Genomic DNA, 12147 nt, shown 5'->3' with positions numbered 1-12147 from the left:
AGGTCCCTGCAGAAAAACTTATACTATTACAGAAATCCTTGTAAACATTACCCAAAATGTTTTTAAGCATCATTTAATTTTATGTAAAAATAGTGTAAAGCGTAGGTCGTGATAAAAAATCATTTAAATGTGGTTCCTGAGTGCTATAAATTACCTTTGAAAATAAGACCTGGTGTGCAGTTCTAAGTCAGTGCAGTGAAACAGTTATTTGCCCCCCTTGTGTACTATACTTAGAATGATAAGCCATTGATTTAGGAAATAGTGAGTACTTGTGTTACATAGAGAGGGGAAAAAAGTGAAAACTAGAATATTGTTGCAAATGTATGATCTTAGGGAAAATCCTGCCTCTGGTTTTTTATTATTTTGAGATGAGTATTTAGTATTTGTCTAGATTAGTGTAAAAGCTGTGGTTTAGGGAGCTTTAGGCATCATTTTAAATCTCACTATACAAAACTAGTAGGTTAGTATCTGTGCCTGAGGTCAGACAACACGAAGTGGTTGCGTTAGCATGTTTAATCTTAATTTCCAGCCACTAAACTTCATTGAGACACGATGATTGCGTGCATACTTCTAAATCATTGCAATGTCAGGTAAAACAGTTTCATGTGAACAACCTTGCATGATAACTTAAGTCTTTTTATGTACAAGAAACAGCTTTTTAGGTGCTATCAGTAAATGAAAGTTGATTTTGTTTTTTTTTTTCCTGATTGTATGATCTGTAAATGCCAACAAAGCATTTTTAAAAGCAGTTTGATTACACAGGTCGTATAAAGTCTGAAGTAGTGGAGGAGTGATATGGAACTGTAATTTGTAGTCTTAAGCTGATAGAGGTCACTGAAAAGAAAGTATAAAGATAGTGTAAAGCTTCACTTGAATGAAAACGAACCTTTAGGGATTATAACTTATCCTTCTTATTAGTTTTCCTTGCATTTTTTTAAGGCTATATCAATATATTTTTCACTCAAAGTTATAATTTTCAAAGTATCTATATTTTTAAGTGTAGCTGTATGACTTGCTTATAGAATAGGATTTGTAGTAGAAAAGGATTATTGCTTTTGCAAAAAGAGCTGTCATCTGGTACCATGATTGCCTTTTACTGGGCACCTTTTTGTCATTATCTGTTAGGTAGTATACATGGGCAAAGTAATGCTCAAGTCAATTGCCACAATAATAACTGTATAATAACTGCCTATTAACAATCAGTTTATAGTTTGCACAGTTTTTCCTTGTTTTTGTAATGTATCTGGCTGGGTACCTTATTCTATGAATGTTCTCTCTTGCCGGTTGTGTTTACAAAGCTCACATCAAAACCTGAGGTTAAAAGGTGTCATAAGTATTGTTTCACTGTTCTTTTTAAATATCTTTGAGATAGTAGAAAAACAAGGGGTATTCTCTTGATAGCTGTTTAAACTGAAATACATTAGTTACAAGAAAATGGTGTATAAAAGTAATCTTCACGCAATGAATCACAGATGTACAAATGGAAATTATCATTTAACTTCTGTGTCTCCTAATAGTGATAAAGTAATTCTAAATATGAATTAATAGTTGTTTCTATTGAAAATTAAGTTATATTCTAATAAATATATCTTGACAGTGCTCTTTCTGAAGAAGAAAAAACTACATTGCGTGCCGGACTTATTACCAACTTTAATGAGCCCGTGAATCAGGTTAGTGGTGAATGATTATTACTCTCACAGCAAACACTTGTATTGATATATAATTTGGTTCTCTCTTTACAAAGTGTTTAATAATAATAATGATAAAGTTGACAAGTTGCAATTTACGTGTTGCCTTTCAGATGGACATTTAGGTTGAAGTGAGATCTTTTTCCGTAGATCATAATTCAACATGTCTTGTGTCTTTGGTTTGCTTTTTGTTGCAGTGGCAGTTTATGTTGTCCCTCACTGTTTATGCAACCATTTGGTGAAGCAGTTCAGGGAATGGATGTAGCTCAAAAATAACCTTCTCTCCCTGCATAATTTTTCTTTTTTCAGCTGTATCTGTTCCCTGATTTGATCCCCAATATAGCCATACAAGGAAGTGTGGTGGTGGTGTAGCAGGAATGAGCTGTTAAGTATGCTGTTGCATAGACCCACCTAAGCAGTATTGCTGTCACGTGTCTAATCACAGCATTATTTAATTTATATAGGCATAACAAAGCTGCAGCATGATAGTGTCTTGTCTTACATAAAGCGACTAATTTTAAGCTACTATTTTGGTCAGAATAAGGAAGGATTTATTGTTAAATTGAGTATAGCACTAATGTTAGGGGCTCAGAATATGCATATGCTAGATGAATCGGTCTTTCTTCTGCTAACTTATTCTTGCTCATGTAATAAGAGATTCTGCAAGGAACTACTTGCTATTTGCTAATATTTTAAGCTACATCTTAAAGAACTGTTTCAAGAAAATATAGAAATTATTTGCATGAGGTAAAGCTTAAAAAGAACAGGTACAGCAAGCAAACTTCCATTTTGCAGACAGTTCAGTTTCAACTTTTCAGGATTCCTTCATGGTATGAATGTTATTTGTAGGATTAGAGCAATGTATCAAAATGATGGTAATTTAGTATTTATCGAAGACCTTTGTGCAATGACAATTTCAACTGTAATTTAAAGTTCTTATTTCAAGTGCAATTGTTTAAAATGCAGGTAGACACAGAAAGTATCCTTAAATTTGTAGTGTAGGCATAGTTTCAGTGTAAAAGATATGACAAAATGTTACTTGTTTCTTTATTTCAACCAAAAAGAACTATGAAGTACGTCATGTTGGACCATAAAGTGTGTGTCATTTGTACTACTATTGGGTAGTATCAAATTTATCAAATGTTTCATTTTGAAGTGGTTGCATGATATTTGAATTTCTAAAAACCTAACGTTAACGTCATTGTACGTAAAACAATTCAAACTTTTTATCAACAATTTTTCCATACCTCCATTAGTATTTAATCATTTTGCCTGCTAAGACAATAATATAATTTATAGTTCTAAATTCCACTGCTGATAAACTGTGGTGAACTTCTGAGACAATAGTTGCAGGCTGAGATTGGGGCCTCTGTAACTGACATTTTAAAGACTAGCAGCTTTATGTATTTATTTGTGTGTCTTTAAGATACTTTTGGGATGTAGTCTTTTAAGATGTGGAGGATTTTGTTTTATTTTATGCCTGCAGCCTGCTCCTAAATGATTGCCCAAACAGTTGTTGTGATATTGAAGTACGTTCACAGAGTCCTTCTCTCTTTCTCCCCTGTTCCCCAATATGTATTGTAGGTATCTGGAGGTTTCCTTTCAGAGGCACCTTTCATTTAGTTCCCAGTCTGCTTGATATGCCTGAATTTTGATATGTTGTGCTCCCGATGAGTGCTCTTTTCCAGTCACAGATACCTCATAACACAGTTGCTATCTGCATGTGGTTTCTGCATCATTGAAGGTAGAAAAATTATGACCCTTGTATGTATAAAAAGAGAAAAAACAACGCAACAAAAAATATAAGAATTAGACGTAGTACTGAGGTGTGATGATATGAGCTGACTTCCAGGAGAGAGGGAGAAGAAAAACATACCATATGTTTGGAGCATAATTTCCTTGCCTTCTGAAGATGTTTACCATATGGAGGGAACAAAAGAACAAAATACTCTTTGAAATGTATGACAGCAGATATTTTTTTCACTTAAAAAGCCAATCCTCAAGGAAAAAGTACTCTTAGAATCCCTGTAGAGGTTGCTTCTTATATCACATATGGAGAAGAGTTTATTTGCTCCCTCCTGCTGATCAACACCACTTCATCCAAAAATAAATAAGACTCTCAGCTCTTCCTTGCAAACCTTGATGTCAGTTTTCTGAATCAATTAATTCTTCCTAAGCAAGTGGGTAGTAATGAATATTGTAGGAAGTTTTTGGGGTGATCAGGCATCAGATGAAACAGCTAAGGGAGCAATGAAGCAGGGCATGGCTATTCTGTCTTATGCCCGTAAGTTGCCTGGATTTCTTTTGATAGTATAAGAAGGTGACTTCTTCCTTAGGCTGGAATTTTGTTGGTAGTTGTCAGGGTATGTTGAAGGCGAGAGCATCTGCTTCATTAAGGTTGTCCAATCAAGGACCTTTTCAATGTGAATGGGATAAGAACGGGGAAACAAGAACATTAGTTTTTTGGCTATTTGAGGTGTGAGGTGTGGTCATGAGGGACTATACAACATTTATTAAGGAATGTTTAGGGAAAGGGAGTTGAGGAGCAGTGAACTGGGGAATAGACAGAGGGTATAAAAAGGGCCAGTCACGTGTAAACCATGGCTGGGCAGTACCAGTGTCTGAACAAACCCTGCACCTAATCACTGTCTTCTGTCCTGCCATCTGATTGAATCCCTTAATTATGTTTCTGTGTAATCTCACTGTTCATCGTGTGTGCTTGCTGCAAGGACTAGGTGCCAGCTACTGGCAAGACTGGTGTGACTGGGGGTCAGATGGTGAGGCTGGTGTGGGTGCCCCTGGACTGTGGTGTGAGGGTCTGGAGCAAGTGAGAGTCTCACCTTCAGCCACTGGGACACGACTGCGGCTTACAGGCACGTGTGCCCGGAGGGAGGGAACAGCTCTGGATAAAACCTAAAACTCAGGTACAGCAGAAAGAAGGATAATATGTATTCAGCAGGCTGTTTGTCAAAAGCCATAGAAAAGATCAGTACGTAAAAAGTGGTTCCCAAATATTTATTTCTTCATTTATGTGGTTTCTAGAGACAAATTTAGTGATCTGTATGTAAAATTTAAACATGGTACCCAGCTTAGCACTTTATGTAAATACTTACTATAAACATAAAATGGAAGACTTTTTTTTTTTCTCCATGTTTATTTGCATTCAGCAAGCTTAAAAATACTTTGAGGAAAAAAACACACAAAAATCTAGGAATCCACAGTAGATTTTTTTTTGATTCAGGTTTTATTTGGCTGTTAATTTATGCATTGTACATATCCTAAACGATCTTTGACTTTTATGGTATCTGTGTTTTATTTTGCTTTTTTGCAGATAGCAACTCAGATCTCTGTGCTGATTGCTAAAGTTGCCAGGGTGGACTGCCCAAGGCAATGGCCAGAACTTATACCCACTCTTCTAGAATCTGTGAAAGTCCAGGATGATCTTCGACAACACAGAGCACTACTTACCTTTTATCATGTCACAAAGACCCTAGCATCCAAACGGCTTGCTGCAGATAGGAAACTTTTCTATGATGTAAGTAATGCAATGCAATATTGTAGAGCATGCAAACCATGTGCTTCACATGCTCGCCACTTCCCGTGGTTAGCTGGCCGTGCATTAACGGCAGGTATGTTGACTTTAACGTCCGCCTTTGAAACAGGAATGCTCTTACTTGGGTGATTATATGTACAGTATGAAATAACTGGAAGTCAATTTCTAGGTGAAACATTTTTGAGATCTTTAGTAATTTTGCATGCAGCTTGCGTGTTGTTATAATAAGTTGTGTTAAGAAGCAGAGCTTAATTTGCAGAACAATACCTGCATATCAGCCTTATGTTACCATGCTGTACAGCAGATCTTTCTATAGATGAATTCCCAGTGGGTTTGGAAGTGTGCCCTGGATTCACAATTCAGTATAGTCTTTAAAAAATACTGGGGTTTAGGCTTCCATATCACAGTATTTTGGCTTTTATCGTCAGTGAGAATGTGTTTGATTGGGGTTTTTCCAGAACAGCTTCTTTCTCCAGGTTAATTAAAAGGCAAGATGTGAATATAAATGCCACATCTTGTTTCAGGTAGCTTACATTCTCCATTGTAAGAATCCACTGATTAGAACACAGATTTACCTTTGGCAGTTGGTGGTTGCGTCTCCAGTCTCATTTGAAGTTAGGCAATGACGTAGTACAGTTAACTGAATGTATTTTACCCATTTATTTATGTATAAGAAAATTTCTGGCAGTGTAATCATTAAGGCGAGATTTTATTTGTCAGGAGTTTGAGGAAATGAATACTGGCTCTTGTTACAGGGCAGGACTGAAACAATGATATGTTACTATGAGATGTGTGTGTAGAGGAACAGTGTTTTCTCTCTCTGCTATTTATAGGTATGGATGAATGTCATCTCTGCATAGGAAATACTTGTTTATATTTTGCAGTTTTATTAGGCCATTATACATGATCTGGATAATTGAACAATACAGGTTTTCTTATATTCACAGATACTAATTCCAAAGCAATAAAGGGAGACAGATAATGACTTCTTTTCTAGAGTTCTCCTAAATCAAGATGTTGTTTTTGCAGCCTGGTTAATACAGCTGAAAATACCATTAATGCTTAAGGATATAGCAAAAAAATCAAAACCCAATCCGCAAGCCCCACCTTCATAAAGTTGCCAAATCCATACCATCTCAATAGAGGGACAGAAAGGAATTTATAGCTGTAAGGTCCACCATTTGTTCTTAAAGTTGTTGTGTCCAACAGTAACTTTGCTGTATTTCCACCATTTTATGAGGTTCAAAAAGAGCTCAGTTACCTTCAGTCATTTTTGTGTTTCCAAGAAGCTCATTAAGTTTGTAAGAAGCTTTGTCCCCATGGAATGCCTTTTACCCAGCATTGTATTTTCTTTGTATAGTCTTCTCTTTGTAGAGTAAGACCACTTCACACATGTGAATAAATGGCTCATAACAATTTTTTTTAGATTTGTAAGGCAGTTCTTGTCAAAAGTATCATTGAAATTTCATTTTAATAAGCATGTGCTTTAAGCAGGCTTTTTATGCTTAAATTTTGGTTTTTAAGTTGTGGATATGTTCAGTGTCCAAAATTCCTCTGTCATCTTATTTGACATGGATGAAAAATTTCAGTGCATCCGGTTTCACTGGCTTGGGAACACTACGTGTTGGCAGTTTTTTGAAGTTAAGGTGGGAAAAGGAAACTTTCTGAATATCTGTCACTACAGAGTTCACATTTAAGGATTCTTTTCTTTTAATAATGGTGAAATTGAACAACTTTGAAGTCTACTGCTTCTGTCTCCTGGTAAAGGGAATTCCTGTCTGTTGGCTGGCATGTGACTTCTCTTGGGACAGTCAGAGAACCTTTCTTGTGGAACTTCGCCATTTAAAGCTAAAAGTTCTAAAAAGCTTAAGTAACACACTGCAAAGTTCGTGATACTTTCAAATAAGTAGTCACAGTTTCAACATTTTTTTAGTACAGCTCTGGAAACACTTGCTAAATTTTACATGTAACATGGTACTTGAAGATTACAATGTCATGCTTACAGATAAGGTATCCCTTATTGAACTCTGTTACCTGAGGTTTAAAAAGAAAAGTGTTACAGATTATGATACACTAACTTGTAAGGGCAGCTTATTTATAACTTCATCTTTCTGGTCAATAGGACAGTCACAATTGTAACTACATTAACAATCTTCAAGGTAGAATCAACTGCTTTAGTACAAATAGAAAAATGCAATATCTGGTTATATACCATTGGTGGTACTCCTAAAAACATTTATGTTCTTTTGAGCCTTTTCTGGACGTAGTCTATTAAATGAGAATGGTGGCTCTTGGAAGTAAAACCAGTGAGTTTTATTTTTTATCTAATAAAAATGTACTACTACTTTTAGGAAGAAATTGATTGTATGTGTTAAAACCTGTAGTATTTGAATTTTAAATAATAGCACATAGCCATATACCACATGTTGGAGAAGTGATATCACAAAATTACTGCAAACAAGCAAAAATATTGGTTACAGTTTTTTTCCCCTAATGCATTTGACATTAAGCTTTCGTGTCTTCCTGTTACTTCTTGGCCATGGTTTTGAAAGAATGCTGTTAGATTTTTACATGCTGTTTAGATTTTTTTAGATTTTTTTAGATTTTTTTTTTTTTTTTTAGATTTTAATGCTGTTTAGATTTTTTCCTGAAACTGTTGTGTTCTGCACAACTTCTGTCTTAAACTAGAACCACTCTTCTTTACAGTCCTACCATAAAGTACAAGAAGGTTTTGGGTACCTTCTCTGTTACTGCGTACACACAGTTTAGTTTCCCTGTTGAACTTCAGTGAGGGTTTTTATGATTTTTCTGATTTCTTTGCTGCTTTGGAGATTGCTGAATCTTTGAAATATGGTCTTGAATAGGAATCTTCATGACCTTTGGCAGCCTATGAAATCCAATATTGAACATCTTTGCTTTTACTATTCATCATGAACAGTTTTCATTTATGAAGCTATTTCATGTTTATTCTTTAGCTTGGGTACCCTTTTACCACCACCATCACGCTTTGTTACTGACTAGAGGAATTTAAGGCAGCCTGGGCCCTTGACTATGTCTTTAGGTCCTGCAAATTATAATTGCTAGTTGACTGACCTGAAATGTAAAAATGTGGTGCGTCCTCCTAATGGATAGTATGTGTATTTGTGGTTCTGTCCCTCCGATTTTTAATAAAGCAATTATGTTTTAAATTTTTTTAGTACTAAGATACACTGATCTGATGACAAACAAATGGGTTTATCCAGAGTATATTCTATTATTAGAACTATTATTACTGCTTTGAGTTGGGCTTGGGGTGGGTTTTTTTTGTTTTCTTGTGGTTTTTTTTTTTCATCCGAGTTGTCACTGCTTACTATTATGGTGAATATTAATGTATTCTGTTTGAGAGACACCCACCTCAATACCCAAAGTCTACCCCCAAAACATGAGTAGGTTGAAACTGTTGATAATTATGCAGTGATGTGTTTTTGCAACTCCACAAACACATCATTGAATAATTATCAAGAGTTTCTACTGTCTCACCTTTACTCAATCAAAGAAACCAAATAAAGAAGTCACATGTGCTTTTAAACGTGTAGCAGACTAAGTGCAGTTTCTTCCTTAACTATGAAGTTGTCAAGTGCTACCATAACTGAGTAAGAAATTCTTTATCTTCTTCAGATATCTTTATCAGGTAAGCACTGTTGCGAAGCTATAACGTGAATTGTCTGAGATCTGTTCGGTGCTAACTGATTAGAAACTATTTGTCACTCTATATTTTGAATAATTGGAGGCAAAAAATCAGGATTTGCAGCTATCAAAAAATAAAGCTTCGGTGTAGGCATTGTTCAACGCTATTTTTATTAGAGATAGGCATGTAACCGCTGTGTCCCAGAGTAAACTGATTCAAATATTAACTATGCTGTAAGACAAACAGTTTAAATCTTGTGGAGGAGGAAGCGATGAGGAGAGATGATAGTTTTTTGAAGCCTCATACTGTATTATTGACCTGAGGCTGTATTTAATGAACATCAGATAAGAAAGGAGGCCTGTACAGTTACCTTTAAAGTGGTAGAGTCATGGACCAAATAGTCAGGGAAGCAGGTGAGACTATCATAATATCTTCAAATTAAGACAAGGTATTTTCCTGGAAAATATTTGTGGATCAGTACAACAAAAAAGCAAGTGAAACACAGTGGCCCATGGTAATACAAGAAGATGGAGTAAATAATTTTAACACTCTAAACTGGTCTTTAAAATTTAGGAATGTATTATGCTATGACCAAATGTAGCAATCAAATCTGTTGTTGGTCTTTTTTCCTTTTGTAGCTTGCATCAGGTATTTATAGCTTTGCGTGTTCCTTGTGGAATCATCATACCGATACGTTCCTGCAGCAAGTTTGTACAGGGAATGAGGCTGCAGCCACAAATTCACTAGAAAGAACCTTGTTGTCATTGAAAGGTAATAATACAAAATATTAACTTGTAGGAATCAACTAAGTTTCTTCACAATGAATGGTTAAGACTGAGTTATGACTTTTATTGCCTTAAGTTCACCTTGTTTTTCATGAAGAGGTAGCCTTAGCAGTCAGTTCAGATTTTAGGTTGATGCTCAAGTGCTTATCAGTGGGATGAGTACGTATACTTACTGTACTCTGATGCTTTGTACAATTGAGATGTTTGTGTACGGTGCTTGCAACATAAATTATACCAGTCTTGAATTGTTTCAGAAGGCGCAGCATGCAGCTTCTTTGGGTTATTGGCAGTGATAAACCTGAGAAAATTCATAAGATGGCTTATGGACCCTAGTTGACTGTGCTTGGCCCTTTTCCTGCTGCAGAACCTTTCATAGCTTGAATATTTACAGCTTTTGCAGAACTCTTTATTCAGTAATTCTTGGAGTTCCCTTCATTGTTTTACACGTAATGTACTGAATTTTAAAGTAATTTCAGTAAGATTAGCTTCATGTTAGGTATGGTTGGGTCACCCAAAGTCCCAAAATTAAATGTATTTTTCAATATGGAAAATTGGAAGAAAGGCACAGCAACTGTAACTGTAATCGTGTTCTGAAATCTGTTGGAACACGAGCTAAGAAATATCTATACAACTAACTTTTTTTTTCCTAGTGCTTCGTAAACTGACAGTCCATGGGTTTGTAGAACCTCACTGGAGTGTAGAGGTGATGGTAAGTGACATATATCTGTTAGATAGATATAGATTAGAAATCTTCTGTGATGATTTTAGGTTTTGTTAGTTATGTGTAAAAATTGTTTAAAGGCACTCATTTTGTGTTATGCAAAGGAAGATCAAGCAACATGGTCTCAAAGTTGTCCTCCCATCAGTTAAGAACTATCAGATCCTAGATAGGTCCTAAACTCTGTGACACCAATGGCATGATGTAAAAGGAAAAGGTACCCCTTCCAATTTACATGTCACATATGATAGTGACACCCCTGTTGCCTACTGAAAGATGTCTTATATCTACTCTCCCCCACCATTTGAAGAGGATGTTTTCATTTAATGATGGATGCAATGGCATTTTTGTCCTGTCAAATTCTATTGATAGAATAAAACAGAATTTGTCTGATTGAGGTGAAAGCCTGTGGTATGCAGCTCATCCTGTGGGGGGGAAGAAAAAGAAGAGAGAAACCCAGGCATCTCATTTAATCCCAGACACTGACTGCTTTGGAGGAATTGGGTACCTATGACCTAAATCCTAAACTAGGAAGTTGAGAATAGGAAAGAACTGGATAAGCAGATTGTAAAACATATGTCTATATTTACCTATCACTCCTTCTATTAGAGATGCTATGCTGTTTGTGTGGTACTAATAAGGTCAGTTTTGGATCATCTATGGAGTCTGCTAGAGAGTTAATTATTTGTTTCATGAGGAAATTGATTGTCCAAGAAAATTAATTAGTTCAGTTAAAAGTGATAAGGTGACATCTGAGCTAGTAAAACATCGCAACTGACTTCGGTTTGACTCAACTTTCTTCTCATAATACAGTGCAAAATAAGCTTCATGTTTACAAGACACATATGCTTTTATATTTTTCAGGGTTTTTTACATGCAGTATTTGAACGGCTAAAACAGTTTCTGGAGTGTAGTAAGTATCTGGATATTTTTCCTTGTATTGGTTGTTCAATATTAGAAGCTGGTGAAAACGTAATACAGTTTAGTGCGTCATCAATAATCATTTAAGTGTAAGGTATTTTTTCTAACTGCAAAACTATTACTTTCAATGCTGCTGAAGCTGTCAGAAAAGACTTTGTTAAAAATGTCCTTTTATATCAACAGACCATTGGCAACAGACATACCGGCAGTGTTGCTCAGTGCTAGCTGAACGCACTCGTCTTTTCTTCCATGTGTACTTGTAATAGACCTGGCGCAAGCCATTAATTTATTTGAAGCCTGTCAGGTCATTCTTTTAGGATTCAACTACAGTTTTTCTGCAAATAGATGTCGGAACTTAAGTAGAAAGAATTTTTTGGTATAAATGAACGTACTTGGCTGAAATTAGGTGAGAGAGGCTGATTTGGGGTCTGAGCCTTTTTTCTAGAAAAGGTGGAAACTGACAGTTTCCAATGCCAAAATAAAGTAGCTTTTTTGCTCTTCTAAAATGCAAGCTTCTTCACATGCAGCTGTTTGCCCCTTCTACTATACTGTGTTCATGCTCTTTCTGGGCCTTCTTTGATTTTTGGCAAGATAGTTGCCTAACTTTTGATAGACTGAATTGAAGGCCATCCCATCCTGAAGCTCGGTGGTTATCGTAGTCCCCTAGAACATTAGGACTGTGGGGTTTGAATGTCCTAACTTAAGAACTAAGGTGAAACTTCCTGTTTCTGCTTTTCTACTCAATAAGATGTTTTCTAAAAGCAGGCACGACTACCTTACAAGATTAGCTTTTGCATTTATTGTATCATGGGTTT

The 12147-nt window shown here is 35.9% G+C and overlaps 1 protein-coding gene across 7 annotated transcripts in view; it reads left to right on the top strand.

Annotated features, from left to right (window-relative positions):
* Nucleotides 1–12147, top strand: part of IPO11 (importin 11) — a 90642-nt gene that overhangs the window by 20523 nt on the left and 57972 nt on the right. For all 7 annotated transcript variants that reach the window (XM_054186606.1, XM_054186604.1, XM_054186605.1 and 4 more), the window contains 5 exons: nt 1598–1670; nt 5020–5223; nt 9547–9679; nt 10344–10402; nt 11276–11324. In XM_054186606.1, coding sequence (XP_054042581.1) covers nt 1598–1670; nt 5020–5223; nt 9547–9679; nt 10344–10402; nt 11276–11324 — 518 coding nt within the window. The remainder of the gene's footprint in view (nt 1–1597; nt 1671–5019; nt 5224–9546; nt 9680–10343; nt 10403–11275; nt 11325–12147) is intronic.

This window comes from Rissa tridactyla, chromosome Z (genome assembly GCF_028500815.1).
Source record: "Rissa tridactyla isolate bRisTri1 chromosome Z, bRisTri1.patW.cur.20221130, whole genome shotgun sequence".
In the NCBI taxonomy this organism is placed as follows: domain Eukaryota; kingdom Metazoa; phylum Chordata; class Aves; order Charadriiformes; family Laridae; genus Rissa; species Rissa tridactyla.
This window is presented reverse-complemented; position numbering and strand designations above follow the sequence as displayed.